This window comes from Ursus maritimus, unplaced genomic scaffold (assembly GCF_017311325.1).
Source record: "Ursus maritimus isolate PB19 unplaced genomic scaffold, ASM1731132v1 scaffold_29, whole genome shotgun sequence".
In the NCBI taxonomy this organism is placed as follows: domain Eukaryota; kingdom Metazoa; phylum Chordata; class Mammalia; order Carnivora; family Ursidae; genus Ursus; species Ursus maritimus.
In genome coordinates, this window is record NW_024425452.1 from 11,141,370 (window position 1) to 11,157,859 (window position 16,490).

General features: G+C 43.4%; 1 protein-coding gene across 1 annotated transcript; it reads right to left on the minus strand.

Moving 5' to 3' along the window:
* Positions 1-1,359: 1,359 nt before the first annotated feature.
* On the minus strand, positions 1,360-15,084 carry GSTA1 (glutathione S-transferase alpha 1). The gene is made up of 7 exons (XM_008691784.2): positions 14,965-15,084; positions 8,206-8,310; positions 7,339-7,390; positions 6,214-6,346; positions 4,180-4,321; positions 2,575-2,706; positions 1,360-1,737 (listed from the first exon to the last, which is right to left on the minus strand). Exons 2-7 carry the CDS (start codon positions 8,290-8,292, stop codon positions 1,612-1,614), a joined length of 672 nt encoding a protein of 223 aa, XP_008690006.1. The 5' UTR covers positions 8,293-8,310; positions 14,965-15,084; the 3' UTR covers positions 1,360-1,611.
* Positions 15,085-16,490: the final 1,406 nt, after the last annotated feature.

Genomic DNA, 16,490 nt, shown 5'->3' on the forward strand with positions numbered 1-16,490 from the left:
ACAGAAGAACTCCATGCGGCCCGAGGGACAGCCAAGAACAGGTACTGCAGCAGACCGCTGCTGGGATTTTTGCTCAGTGTCAGGGCTACTTGACTCCTTGAATGGAGTAAACCCCTAGGACGCTGGGTTTACCGTTACAAAAGAGACTGCTGTGGGGAAGAACGTTCTTGCTATTTCAAGATGGATGCTTGAGTGACTTACAATGAATATTAAAAAGATGTGATTTGACTATATGTACATCAGGCTGGGAAAGCAGGCTATATGGCTGCACTTCGGGGGCACCCTATTTTCCTTGGAACAAAATCCAAACTGCCCCCTCATGACAGACCATGAAGGACTCACAGATTCAAGCAAATGTCTCCCAATTAGGTTCATGCTCAGTATGATCTCTTGCCCTAGCATGAAGTTATAAAGTGACTTGTGTCCCCAGAAAGGAGAGGTTGAAATCTTAATCCTGGGTACCTATGAATGTGACTTTATCTGGAAATAGGGTCTTTGCAGTTGTAGTCAAGTTAAGATGAGGTCATACCGGATTAGGGTGGGCCCAGACTTGATTCCTGGTGTTCCTAGAAAAAGAGAGAACTTTAGATAGACATACACACTTACACACACACACACACTCACACGTGTGTAGGCCATGTGACAAGAGAGGCAGAGATGGAAGTTAGTCATTTACTAGCCAAGAAGTGCCAAGCATTGCCAGCAACCATCAGAAGCTAAGAAGAGTCAAGGAAGGATCCTTCCCTAATGCCTTCAGAAAGAGCATGGCCCTGCTCATACCTTCATTCCACACAAAGAGCCTCCAGAACTGTGAGGGAATACATTTTATGGTTTTGACCCACTCAATTTGTGGTCATTTGTCACAACAGCCCTAGGAACATGATATACAAGGTGTGCATGATTTGGGATTAGAATTACCCGGGGATTTTTTGTTTTTGTCACTACAGTAACCCCCATAGGGCAAAGACTGTATCTGGCTTATTTATAATTATTAACCCGTCTCCTGGAATATGGAATGTTCTATATTACACATAAAAGAAATATAAGTTCCATAAGCGAACAGGAAAAAAAAAGATTACCTGAAGAAAAATGGTTCTGTATCAAAAAAGAAGAAAAAAATAAAGCTAGAAAGAAAAAGTGAAAGAGAGAAAGAAAGAGAAGGAAGGAAAGGAAGAAAGAAAGCATGGAAGAAGGAAAGAAAATCCTTTAGGTTGCGAATCAGAAACATAGCAAACTACAAAAGAAAGGGACTATTTTTGTTTTAGTAAAATGTCACATGAAAATTTCTACTTCACTCTTTTTGACAAGGTACATGATAGCCATAATGAAAATTCTTTAATAGATCAAAGAAAGAATTCATGAAATTTTACTCCCTTTATTTATTTTTAAGGCCAAGAGGCATCCTAGGAAGTGATCATGATTTGATATTTGAACAAAACAAAACAAATTGTTTTGCAACTAAATCTGCATAATTTCTAATGAAATTAGCACTTAAACTTTTCAAAAGTTTCCTAGCCTTACAACAGCCAGGTTTACATCTAGGTAACACACTTCCTTGCTGGAAAAACCTCAGCAGGTTGGTCCTGCATGTGCTGGGCATCCATCCCTGCTTCACTTCATCCCGAAAATCTTCCTGGCCTGTTCTAAACTTTTCTCATCGATGGGAGGCTTCCTCGGGCTGCCAGGCTGCAGAAATTTCTTCACGGTGGGGAGATTGCTGATTCTGGTTTTCAGGGCCTGCAATGCACAAGGGCACAGCCTCAAATTGGAGCCAAAGACCGACCCCGGCATTAGCACAAGCCAGGGAATCAGAGACCCTCCTGCAAGGACCAACTGAGTCCCCACCATCAGCACCAGTGTGAGGCTGGGAAACGACACCCAGGGAGACATGATGGTTACAGGAACAAAAGACAGCTCAATGCCATTTTCCCCAAAGACATCTCTCTTTCAGGCTCATTTCGGTTTCAGGTCTTCCCTATCTCCTTCCCTACACATAAATCCTGTAGATTCACCCCTCCTGTGCAACACAAGGAAGAGGAATGTGTCTGTTAGATATTGACACACACACAGTCTCCAGACAGACAATGAAAATATAGGAAAACTTCCCTGGAACGGAAGACAGAACATTTAGAAAGGTAAACCAGTCAGCCCACTGAGAGTGGGAGACTCTGCCCAGAGAAACATGATGTCTGTCATTAGGAGCAGGGGTGGAGGGAAGGAAGCAGAGGGAAGGAGACCTGCTCAGGCAGACACATGAAGGAAAGGTGACACAGCTGGGAAGGGAAACCCCAGAGAAAACAAGGACAGAAAGCATCATGGAATGGGGATGGGAAAGTTGATGCTGAGCCCTGGGTCCCTCTCCTGGTGAAGAGAAGCTGTTCTTCTTGGGGAAGCGTCCACCTCAAATGTCCTTGGCACAACAAGATTCTGTGCCTCAACCAGCCCCTAGGAGCTAACTCTGGAGGGAGTCATGGGGCTGAGAAGATCTGCATAATGATGGGACGCGAGTTCTAATGTCAGATCCTGAGGTGGGAGATGTGAGCCTTCCCTCCTGAAAGCTGTGAGAGAGATCACCTTCACCAGAGGGAAGTTGGCCAGAAGACTGGGGTCAATCTCTTCCACATAGTAGAGAAGTTCAACCAGGTGAATGTCAGCCCTGCTCAGCGTGTTGCCAACAAGGTAGTCTTGTCCATGGCTCTTTAACACCTGGAGGATTTGAGGAATCAATCATGAGCTCAGGCACAGTCAGGCCCCTCCGCTCCTCCCTGCTCTCCAGCCCGACCTCCCCACCTCTGCTGCCTCACTGAGCGGGTGTGGGCTTCGGACCCTCTGCATTTCCCCTGACTCACTGAGACACTGGGTCTGGGCTGTTCTTTCCCTCAGCTGAAGCCCTGGCTAATGTCTCCCTAAAACACGTGTCCACTCTACATCTCTTTCAACTATTCTGACGTATGCGACTTTTCCCAATAAAATGTTGGGGAAGTTCATGAAATTTATTAAAGTCTTCCAATAATGTGCAAATGATAACATGGAGAGAAAACCCTATGGTACCACCAACTTCAGGAAATTTTGGCAAGTACCCTTTCAGACTGTGTATACATAAGGAAATATGGATAATTATTAGGCAAAGAATATAATAAAACTTCAAATGCTATATAGTAGTATACAATTTTCATTTATCTTATCATAGGACTCTGTGATTTCAAAGTATAGCTGTGCTCAAATGGGAAGACTGTTCGGGACTTCATCATGTGAATGTGCCCCAAACTCTCAACACCACAAGAGTCAGGAGAGAGTATTTTCTGATTACTATGAATTCTTTCCTCCTTGAATAGGGCCAACACACAAGCAATGACTTAACATTTGTTCAGTGATTGACAGAATGATCTAATGCCTTGTAAAGATGGGTGTGTCTGTATTAATCCTTTCATTCTATGTATGGCCCCCTGTATCTCCTACAATCCTTTTTTTTTTTTTTTTGACCCATAGTTTTTATTTAGCACAATTTCAGGTACTTTTGATCTGAAACGTTCTCCTCTTACCTCCCAGGAGAAACATTAACTAAGATACATACTATGTATAGTGATGGAAAGTTGGCATGACTTCCCTCTCAAGTCTGAGAGCCATGTCTTCACGTACGTCAATTAATTTTTCCTTAACATCTCTCCATCTGTCTGTTCACCTCCATCCCACTGCCCCATCTCTGTCCAGACACATCTCATCCATCCATCCCTAAAATGCTACCATATTCTCCTGAAGGGCAACTGGTCTCATGTCTCCCTACCCATGTTGCCAGAGTCTCTCCTGACACATTGCTGTCATTGTATTCCTCTTGGATCAAAGCCCCTGCGTGGTGCTCTGCAAGATCTATTCCAACATCCAGTGTGGCTCTCAGGCCTTCAACAGCCCAAGCTCTGACTATGACCGTGGAGGTCTGCCGAAAAGAGAATTCTAGATTGGGTCCTGGTGAGTTGAAGTCTTGCCGGAAAACTGAAATTCGGGTATAACTAGTACAATCCTGCCTCACAGTCCGCTTTTATAAAATGCCTTGAGAATTAGGGCACTGTAGTGGTATTAGCTCCCTGGAAGTGAAGGTCAGTGCCTGAGGAAGGCCGGTCAGGCACCATCTTTCCTTGTCCTCTAAGTCCAGGGCCCCAAAGCGCTCAGCAGTCCACTTACTTTTTCAAACACGGGGAGATAACGATCTGTCGTTCTCTCTTTGATCAGGGCAATCTTGGCATCCTTTTGATCAGGTGGGCATAGAGGCAAAACAATGATCATCTCACTCAGATCTGCCATACCTTCTGTGTACATATCTATCCTGAAAGACAAAGTGACCAAGTTGTCAAATGTCTTCTGCCTTGATTTTACAGCTGAAAATTGCACAAGAATGGGCATCAGGAGGTGGCAAAGGAGCTCGGCTCCCATCGGATGCATTTTTATACGCCACCCATGCAGCTCTGATATTTACTTGATATGAACACTTTGTTCTAGAACAAGCCATTGATGTAGATATCTGTCTAAAATTTCCATTGTATACCTGACCAGAGAGAGGGACAGAGAGCATTGGTGGCCTGTCCAGAGTCACAGAGAGATTGGTGCGATCCTGCACGTACCCACAGGGACCGTACCTAGGGCTTGCCATATCTGCTGTGATTTGTCATGTGCACAAAGGTAGTGTGACTCATGTGGCTAAGACCTGGCACCTAAGTGATCTCTAGAGACAGTAACTGGCACAGCCATCAGTCATGTCCCCTTCCTGTCTCAGCCTGTTACACACCGAAGCCCATTATGTGCCCAATACCAGTAGGTTTTCCAATTATCTTCCCCAACCTTACCCACATACAGTTGCCCAACTCTGACCTTGTGTGCATTTCTCAAGCCTTCATCTAAAATAGCCCCTAGGAGGGTAAAATTCGTTGTACATTTCAATCAGTACATATTCTAGGAGATTTGGTTTTATTGTTCCAAACTGGGCTTCCTATAAGAGTTTTTTTTAATAAAATCCTTATTAACACATAATTCACATACCTTAATATATACACATCTCAAGTGCACAAGTTTGTGATTTTTAGTAAAAACACAGATTTGTGTACCATCACCACTCTAACTAGAGTATTTTCATATTTCCAAAAGAAATGCTCTATGCTTTTATACCCATTCCAATTTCTTCCCTCCTCCAGCCCCTGGCAACCACTGAACTACTTTCTGTTTCTATGGACTCGAGTGTTTTGGATATTTCATACAAATAGAATCATATAATATGTGCCTTTGTGTCTGGTTGATGTAACATGAGGTTTGTAAGGTTCATCCATAGTTTAACCATGCATCAGTGCTTCATTCCTTTTCATGGCCAAGTAATATTCCATGGATGGATAGGCCAATCTTCCAACCACTCTGATCAGCTGATGCACGTTTGTGTCATTTCCACTGTTTGAACAGTAAGAACAACACTGCTATAAACATTTGTGTACAAGTTCTAGTGTGGATGCATTTTCAATTGTCTTGTCTGTATACCTAGTAATGGGGTTGCTGGCAGATGCTAAATCTATGTTTAACTTTTTGAGTAACTGGTAACAGAGTCTTCTGAGATTTAAATTTCAATCATGTGGTCTCATCGCAACAGAGAAGAGAACCCACAGTTATGGTTGTATTGACTAAAATCTGGCTGCTTTAGTCCTGTATCAAAATGCTCAAGATAACCTTGGCATCTTGAGGACCAGGCTCTCCTCACCCTTGTCAAGTGGCAGTCCATATAACAGGCTGGAAAGTGAAGTTCTTGGTCAGCATTCTTGTGATTTATGAACCTTTAGAACCAGCTCCTTTGGACCTTTCTGTTCCCTAGCCTTATCTGCTACATACTCAGACACGTTGTCCTTCATCTCTAACTGTTGGCTGGTATCCAGCAGCCTGAGTATCTGCAGTGATGACCCCACCATCTTTCCGGCTTCATAGTTCATCAACCTTAGGAAAACTCTGTCACCATATGTGCTCTCTCCATGGACTGCTTCCTTTTCTGTAACCCCACTTGGTGAATCCACTCCAAGTAGAATCCCTCATCCTCACGGATCTCTGTGGTGTTGGACCTCAGTCTATACCACCAAGTCTTGTGCTGCTGTTGGCCATGATCTCCCTAACATAGTCCAGCTCACCCAAGGAAGAACCCAAATTTTCACATCAATTGTTCATGAAAGAACAGAAAAAATGCCGTACAGGGCTCTCTCCTTTATGTCTTTCCCATAGAGGTTGTATTTGGTGGCGATGTAGTTGAGAATGGCTCTGGTCTGTACTATCTTCATTCCATCCATTTCCACCATTGGCACTTGCTGGAACAGCAGATATCCATCTTTTGAAAGAAGAAAGGTAGAAGCAGAGTGAAATGTCTTATTGGATCATACTCTTTTAGCATGAAAAATCATTCGTTGCCATGATTTAAGACATAAAAGAAAACAAAAAATTATTGCCTGGTCACATTTCAACAAAACAGCATTTTGTTTTTAGCTTCCCATAATCCTCTTTGTTTTCAGTCGGCCTCTCACTTTTCACCTATTATTTCATTTATCTTTTTCTTTCCCATGCAGATACATGGTAGGTTCCTGTAGTTTTTGCAACTGATTTACTTTCATAGATGTGTTAGGAAATTTTGAGGGAAGCTGTAACAGGGACAGCACGACCTGTATTTCAAAGGCACTTATGCCATTAAGCACATTCTAAAAGAATTATGCCGATTCTAAAAGAGATTTCTATGTAGGGTGTTTTATGTGCTCTTTCAGTTCTACCACTGAACAGTGTGTGCAAGGCAGGCCCTGCTTTACTGAGTCTGCTGATGTTTGTCGCATTGGACCTTGTTCTTCATCTCCCTCTTCATACTGTCACCTGGCCTTTCAACCAACGCAACACCATCTCATTCTCTGAGTCTATAATATTGCTAGGTGTGACCTTGTCAACCACACCAGAGAAAAGAACTCACAGCAACTGCTGGCCTATTTCTACTTCTTTGCTCTACTGCTTGTGTTTGAAGGACCTTGGATGGGCAGGCTGTGTGGGAAGCTGAACTGACCCAGCTCACTCGGGGTGCATAAAAGCTGGAGAGAGCAAAGAGAGGTCATTCGCAGGAAAAGGGGCATGGTTCCTTTAGCAAATACTCAGAGTTCAAGCCCTTCCTAGCCCTGAGTGAGATGGAAGACCAGCCCAAGGAGCCCCACTCTTTACATTGGAGCCACCTTTCTTCCTTTCCACCACCCCCAACTCCCATCACCCTCACAAGTAGGTGTTAAAACCTCAACTTATGACTTCTACCCAATACCCTCATCCAAGGAATTCGATATTTGGTCTTACCATTCTTTAACTTATTCAAGTCTTCTGGAGTTTCTATAAATATCTCTTCAAACTAGAGAGCAGAAACAGTGAATTAGCACAGCTACAATATCAACAATGCTTCTTTAAAATCATCTAAGATCAAGGTTCATGTTTCCAATTGTTGCACACATGTCATAAATGATATTTTATAGTTGGCTTAAATCCAAATCTAAATAAAGACTACTCACTGAGCTTAGTTTCCTTCAGTTATTTTAATTATTGATGTTCTTTGATGAAAAGAAATTTTAATAATATATTAGGTCAAATATGTTCATCTCTCTCTCTCTCTTTCTCTCTCTTTAAGATGTTATTTATTTATTTTAGAGAGGGAGAGAGTGAGAGAGAGAGAAAGCATGAGCAGGGGAGGGGCAGAGGGAGAGGAAAAAGCAGATTCCCTCTGGGCAGGAAGCCCTATGTGGGGCTCCATACCAGGACCCGAGATCATGACCCGAGATCATGATCATTAACTGACTGAGCTACCCAGGAGCCCTAAACCTGTTCATCTACTAATAGCTGACAATTTTTTTTTCTTTTTATTTAGAGAGAGAGTGTGTGAGTGGGAGGGGTACGGCAGAGGGAGGGGGAGGGAGAATCCCAAGCAGATTCCACACCCAGTGCAGAACCCGGTGTGGGACTAATCTCACAACCTTGAGATCACGACCTGAGCCGAAATCAAGAGTCGGAGACTTAACCAACTAAGCCACCTGGGCACCCCAGCTGACAATTTTTTTAACGCAAAACTCTTGCCAGTCATTTAGTAAGAAAATTCTCTCAGCTTATGTGAGAAGCGTACTTTGTTAGAGTCAATTTTAGATCCAATTTAAGATGACAGGACTCAGATCTAACCTCTACTCCTGCTGCGGCCAAGAGCCACCGGATGGACTCCATTCTGCCTCGTCCATTGAAGTAGTGAAGCTTGGGTTTCCCCGCCATGGTCGTCTCCGAAGTTCTCTAAACATGAATGAAAGAACAAATGAATGAATATCACAGATGTAAAAATGTAGTTTTTGGTATAGGGTCAAATAGCACCAACAACGCTGAAGGAGTATCTGCCTTCCTCGTGGCTGAGTTGGAAGCGTCCCTAGAATGTCTTTCATGGCCCAAATTCTCATCCATCAGTAGCCAACCCTGGGAAATTGTTCTAAACCATATTCATATCTCTATTGGGTTGAACCTGATTGTCTTGGCAGGGTAACAGGTGAGAGTGTACAGTAAGGATGTAAGCATGAGCATTAGGGGGAGGGGGAAAGATTAGGGAATTGATATTTCTTGAAAACCTCCTAATGATCATGACCCAATGCTAGTCCCTTTGGATACATTATAGCTTTAATCTTCATAACAGCCCCATGAACTGGTTCTTATCAGACCCATATCATTTATTGAGAACAAGTCTCAGAGATGAAAAGACGTGTCTATAGTCCTTCTCTAGTTAGTGATGGACGTGGAAGTCCACACCTAGGACTAAAACGAAGAGTAGGGCTGGAACCCACATAAGTGCTGGCCCTGGGAGCCTGTGAGGGGCGCTGAAACCAGGGGACTTCACCGACAAGAAGGAGAGGAGAGGCAGAGTCAGTTCTCCACTCCTTGGCTGTTATGCTGTTTTTGTTTAAAGTAAAATTAGAGCTGAGACTCGCCTATAGCTCAAAATTCTTTCCATAGACACAGGACACTAATTCCCTTAGTTTTTTTGGAATTCTACATTCTACCCTTACTTGGTGTTATTTCGTAATCTGGAAGAGGGGATGTTACTGCATTAACTTTACAGGAATGAACATAACATTTCTTCAGCAGCTGTCCTACAATGGGCATACTGACCTAGTTATTTCATCCTACAAAAATCACCTGAAGTGGGTTCTATTATTACTATCATTTTAAAGTTGACGATACTGAGGTTCCTACAGTAATTTACCCAAAGTAAGCGGTGGAATTGGGATTCAAACCCTCTTCTATTCAAAACCAAAGGCTTTATTTTCTATGTTGGTATTTTTTTTTAAGATTTTATTTATTCGACAGAGAGAGAGACAGCCAGCGAGAGAGGGAACACAAGCAGGGGGAGTGGGAGAGGAAGAAGCAGGCTCATAGCGGAGGAGCCTAATGTGGGGCTCGAACCCAGAACGCTGGGATCACGCCCTGAGCTGAAGGCAGACGCTTAACCGCTGTGCCACCCAGGCGCCCCTCTATGTTGGTATTTTTGAAACAACAATACTTCAGTGGATTGTGAGGTTCACCAATTTTTAAAGTGAAGTAGAAGAAAATAGAAAATATCTGAGTGCATTACAAGTAGAAACATAAATATCATCTCGGGAGGTTTTCACTTCAAATGTGTGTTTGTTGTGTGTATCTGCGTGTACACAAGTGCACACTCATTTGACCTGTATAATGGTAAGGGATACTTTCATTCTGCCTGGTCAGTGAAGTCTGAAAGCCCTTGTTCCACCCCAGCCTGTATGATAAGCAAACATAGCAGGGAACCGGACAGTGAAACCCAACGGCTCAAACAATGGATGTTCCATCATAGATGTGAATGGAAACACACAGGACTTGTTAAAATCAGGAGTCCCAAAGCCAGGTCTTAAAAAGGAACAGGTGCCTATTCTGTGCAAATCCCAGGTTCTGTTCACAAAACATTAAGATTCTCTTTTGCAAAATTATGTTGCAGAGTTTGGGACAAAAAGATACTTCTCTTTACCAAATGTAAAGTAGGAAACAAAGACAGAAGGAAATGTAAATAAAATTAAATGGCCGCATAACCTACAGTCCACTGACAAACACTTGAGATAGGCAGGGTGTAACATTACTCCAGGAAACTCCCAAATGTCTTAATGATAATGCTTTGCTAGAGGGAAAAAGAACCTTAGTTTTGTCTTTAATAAAACCACGTTTTTTGCACCGAAAGAAAAAGTCTCAAGAATTCTTTCTTGGCCATCAGCTCCAGACTCCGACAATACTACTCCGAAAAAGTACCTCAAATGGATATATCTCTGAAAAAGTGTGTGTGACTTGAATTTTAGATATCAAAATGTTCTCAATGTCCACATTTTTCACGTGGTCCTGGGTAGTGCTAACCTTTAGAAAATAAAGAACTGTTGGGGCGCCTGGCTGGCTCAGTCGGTTAAGCCTCTGCCTTCGGCTCAGGTCATGATCCAGGGTCCTCCACAGCGGGAAGTCTGCTACTCCCTCCCTCTCTGCCCTCTGCACCCCCAAAGAAATAAACAAAATCTTAAAAAAAAAATTAAGTAAAGAACTGTTTGGAGCCGTACTTATCAAGTCATTTGTCCTGTAACTGGAGATTTTGTTGATTGTACTTTCTTATCACGGGGGTTGGAGGTGCCGTGACTCAGCAGAATGAACAGGAGAATGCCGCTTGTGCTGAGCGTGTTTTGCACTGCAAGTCACCGAGGTGTGATAAAAGGCCTCACACTGCCTTACCCACCGACTGGGGGTCAGGGTACAAAAGGAAATGATGTTACCTTATATAATATTTTATCATAAGGCTCCCGAGATAATCAAATGTGTTCCCCTTTTGAACCGGAGGTCTCCAGGGGCCTGATTAAGACTGGGGCAAAAGTTGTCACAGAACTTTGCGTGGTCAGCAGAAAATGAGAACTGAAGAGACTCGAAGATTGGCCGTAGAGCCACACACCTATGTTCCTGATTGGCCCTCCGTATCTGGGGAGCGTGACCACCCCCAGGCCAACCCCGGGAAACAGCTTCTAGTAGCCTCTTTTCAAGAGGCGCAAATTGAAGCGCAAAGAGACAAAGCAGCTTTCCTCCCCTCGTGGGTTGTGCGAGTGTTGGCTTAGTTGGAAGTCATCTGATTTCAGGTCCTGGGCTTTTATTTTTTTATTTTTTAGATTTTATTTATTTATGTGACAGAGATAGAGAGACAGCCAGCGAGAGAGGGAACACAAGCAGGGGGAGTGGGAGAGGAAGAAGCAGGCTCCAGCGGAGGAGCCTGATGTGGGGCTCGATCCCAGAACGCCGGGATCACGCCCTGAGCCGAAGGCAGACGCTTAACGACTGAGCCACCCAGGCGCCCCAGGTCCTAGGCTTTTAAAACCATGTAACACGTTCACACATTCTATGCTTCTCTCTGAGACCCTTGTTTATTTATTCCCATTCAGAGCCCATTAGCCAAACACCGGTTGAGGGAGGCAGAGGGGGAAATATGGAATTCTCAAGTTCCTTTTTGGTTAGCTCATTTACAGGGGCTTGATAAGAAGAATATTAATACAAGCACACCTTGCTTGACTTTGACACCCTGAAGAACTGTGAGTAAACTGAGCACTTACAGAAGTAAACTTTACCTTAATTAAAATGTAGGCTCCTATTCCTCCAAAGGAGAATATCCTATGCTAATTCCAGTCGTAAATGGAAGGAGTTATGTCTCTGGATGCGGTCCTAATCAGTGTGTGGATCAGAGAGAGAGAAGGGAGCCTTAGAGACAAATGCCAAGTCCCTTGCTTCTGAGTACATACACTCGACCAGGTCGTTGAATCTCTGCACTTCAATTCTCTCTTCTAGAAGCACAGATGGTTACATTTACTCTTGAGAAAGTTAAGTGAGATCATGTACCTGAAACTCATAATAGGGATCAGTAGATGCAAGTTCCCTCTTGCTCCCTGCTCCTGGGCGAAGGTGGGGCTCGGGCTCCTTGGGTAGCACACATCCTTCTTCTGTCTGTCTGTCTAGCTCATCTCTCTGCCTATTTATCCATCCCTTTGTGTGTCTCTATCTACCTCTTGACCCACAGAGCTCCAGTAGGAATCAGATTTTACATATAACCAGAGTCAGACAATCATTTATCTGGCTTGTGTGGAAAGACCGGTCATACTGACTACGTGCTAACCTGAACTGCAGGACCTTCCATGAAGATTCAGGGAGGTCTGGCACATCCTTAAACACAGCCATTTGTAGCCTTAAGACGTCAGCAGATTTCTGGTTCTGTCCCCGCCCCATACACCCCGCAGCATCTCTCATGTCTGGCCCATCCCCCATGCCACCAGCTCCCTGATCCAGGCACTCCGGAGTCTTTCCTGTCCCCAGGCTCCTCTACATGGGTTCCAGCCCCATGCATGGGATTGCTAGTACAGGGTCTCCCTGTCAACACTTGACGGAAATGATCGCTTCTCTCCAACATCCTGTTCCTTACCTGGTAACAGACATTTCACTGAACCTTCTCCAACACTTTGTGTCTGGCTGACGTGTCATGTATTTTCCTGCTTTCCTTCCTTCCGACTATCTCGACTAGCACCATTGAGCACTTTCCCGTACTAAGAAACCATGGCTGCACAGGAACAAGATAGGAACCTGATTTGTTCCTGCCCGAGAGGGTTTGGAGACAACTGGTAGCTCAGAGACAGCCCAGTGGTGACTCCAGTGTCATTGGTTCCAACCCCTGAATCATGAATCTCTGGGCCAAGCAAGTCACAGCAAGGCAAAGGCTGCCGGGCTGTAAGCCGAGGATGCTGTGCCTTCTGCCCAGGCTGGCTCCTGCCTCCAGCGACGGCATGACATCCTCACGCTCCGTGCCTCTTCCACCCCCACTTGTCTGCCTGCCTCCCCTTCAGATTGGGATCACGCCACATCCCATCAGTCCTGCTCTCTCTAGCATCTTGCAAAGAGTTTTTCCCATTTGGCATCTCAATACCTTCTGCCATAGGTACTGTATTTTTTCCCGTGGGTTCTGTTATGCCGGGATGGCTTCTGGATTGTGACAGTGATGTCACTGAAACTCTAGTCTCGCCTGTACAAAAACCTGTCGGTCCCCCCGGATACTAACACTTACAGCAGCACATTGTTGACTCCTCCTTTCTGATTCTGATGACCCGTGCATTCTAGCTAGGTGCACTTCTGAGCCTTTTTAAAATGAAGGATATGCTCTGCCGATCACCTAGTTTTCCATCAGGACCTCCTAAGTCTGGGAGTCCGGGAAGTCCTGTAAGCCAGTGGTTCTTCAACGGGGGTGATTTTGCTCGCCTGCACCCTGAAGGCCATCTGGCAACGTCTGGAAGCATTGCTGGTTGTCAAAACCACAAGGGAGGGTGCTACAACGTCCATTGGGGAGAGATCAGAGATGCCTCTGATGTGGCATGAGGCCATGCTTGATGCGCCTCTGAATGTTTTTTATCAACTACTCGTCATTCTGCCTTTATCTGCCTACATTTCATCAACCGTGTTATCCTAACAGACACATTTATTGGCTATTTAGTTGGAAATATCTTATGGTTGATTGTGCTTGGCTGGTGTATCTATGTAGTCTTTCCAGCATAGCGTGCACGACCGTTTCGCAAAATACAGTCACGCTCCTGTTATCCATTGGGGCTTCTCATTCTGCTCCTTGGGCTGTCTGTCACTGGCACTAGGATGGAGCCTCACCCCTGCACTGTGCTCTTTCTACAAGTACTGAGTGATGGAAAGACACTGTGAGAATCTAAACTGTGTCAACAGTATTGATAAAGTGACTAATTCTTATAAAACTTGTAAATGAACTATCAGTGTAGATATTTTAAAGGTGTGAAGTTTCCACATTTGAGGAAATATGTATGTTAAGACTATTGCCAAGTACATTCTTTGAAACAAATTAAATGTACATTTCTAGAATACGTATTTTTTAACTAAACAACAACAAAAGGACAATTGGCAGGACAGCTCCCCACGGCAGGGACTAAGCCAGCCCAAAGTGTCAGTAGGACAAAGGTTGTGAAACCCTGCTCCAGCCCTGCTCTAGGTTGCCATGAGCTGGTTGAACCCTAGAGAGAGAATGGGCCTCATCAGCGAGCTAATCAGAGCAGAGACTTGGAATCTAGTTCTGCTGACATTCAGACAATTTTTTTTCTATTATAATAAGTCTTAATTTTTAATTTTCACAGGCTACATAGCATCGCAGTATCGTAATTCACAACTGTTGTGTGTTGACTACAATAGTTTTCCTTAACTGCGTGGCTATATGCCAACACCCCCAGGGGATGCCTGAAACCAGGAGAGTACCAAACCCTATATGTACTATGTTTTTGCCTCTACATACATACCTACGATGAAGTTTAACTCATAAATTAGGCACAGTAGGAGGTTAACAACAATGACTAGTAATAAAATAGAATTACAACAATATGCTATAATAAAAGCAATGCACATTTATATCTTATGAATATTTTTCTTTCTGGAATTTTCCATTTAATATTTTCAGACTGTGGTTAGTTACCATATGTAACTGAAACCACAGAAAGCAAAACCACACATCAGGGGGGCCGCTATACCTACAGAGAAAGTAAAGCTGGCCCAAACACTACTTTCTCTGGCACTGGTCATAGTCTCCCATTGCTGAAATGGTTTCACTCTTTTTTCCCCTCATACCATTAATATTTATCTATCTAAATTCTCATGTCCTCGTTTTCGAATCTCTTCATGTTTACATTCCTGTAAAGATGTGTCCAACAGCAACTGAATAAACAACACTTGAGCTATGCCCTAAACACACCAAGGCGCAATGTGAGTATAAAAAGGACTTTTCCTTGTGCTAAGGACACATTTTAAAGTAGTTTTCCGGTAACCTAGAGATGAGGATGTGAGGCAACATCTGAGATTTATGAAAGCAGCACTTACCTTACCAAAGTCTCTCTCCCAGGAGGCTCAGCAGCTCCATGCCAAGCCTCACGCGTTTATAAGCTCTTTGACAGTAAGGAACGCCTCCTCTGTGATGGGGGTAGAGTTCAGGGAGGGAAAAGTCACTCCCACAGTGCGCAGGGCCTTGGCTCCCGTGCTAGATTAGAAGGAAATGGCAAGTCATCCTCTTATGAAACAACTGGTTAATATGTTCCTTTTCAAGGTTGGCAATGAAAAGATTAAACAAACAATTTCAGATTGATTGGACTCTCTCTGCCAGGCAGTGAGTTATGGCTTTTGGAAGAAATTGTGAGGTTTTCATGAATTGGGACTGAGATGGAGCCTGCCAGGACCCAGGCAGATGAAAAACCGCTACCGTGAGCCTAGCAGGGAGCTAATGTGAGTAAATGGCGAGCAGATCGCTGGAATACTGTTTATATTGGGTTTTAGATAAAAGATGGGGCGCCCAATTAAATGTGTTTCAAACACATAATAAATGATTTTTTTGGTACTGTAGATCAATGGAACAGAAAAGAGAGCCCAGAAACAAACTCACGTTTATATGGTCAATTAATCTTCAACAAAGGAGGCAAGAATATGCCATGGGAAAAACAGACTGTTCAACAACTGTTGTTGGGGAAACTGGACAGCAACGTGCAAAAGGATGAAACTGGACCCCTTTCTTACACCATACACAAACATAAGCTCAAAATGGATTAAAGATCTAAATGTGAGTCCTGAATCATAAAAATCCTAGCAGAAAACCCAGGTAGTAATTTCTCTGACATCAGCCTTAGCAATATTTTTCTAGATATGTCTCCTAAGGCAAGGGACATAAAAGCAAAAATAAACTATTGGCACTACATCAAAATAAAAAGATTTGCACAGAAGAGAAACAATCAACAAAATAAAAAGGCAACCTCCTGAATGGGAGAAGATATTTATGGATGATATATCTGCTAAGGGGTTAATATCCAAAATATATATAGAACTTCTACAACTCAACACCCACAAAACAAATAATCCAATTTAAAAATGGACAGAAGACATGAATAGACATTTTTCCAAAGAAAACATCCAGATGGCCAACAGACACACGAACAGATGCTCGACATCACTCATCGTGAGGGAAATGCAAATCAAAACCACAATGAAATGTCATCTCACTCCTGTCAGAATAGCTAAAATCAAAAACACAAGAAACAACAAGTGTTGGTGAGGATGTGGAGAAAAAGGAACCCTAGTGCCCTGCTAGTAGGAACAGTATGGCGCTGTCTCTGTGGAAAACAGTATGAGGTTCCTCAAAAATTAAAATTACAATTACCATACGATCTAGTAATTCCACTACTGGTTTTTTACCCAAAAAAATGTGAAAACACTAATGCAAAAAAATATATACACCCCTATGTTTATTGCAGTATGAGTCACTATAGTCAAGGTATGGAAGTAACCTAAGTGTCCATAGATAGATGAATGAATAAAAAGATATGGTGTCTATACACAATGGAATATTACTCAGTCATAAA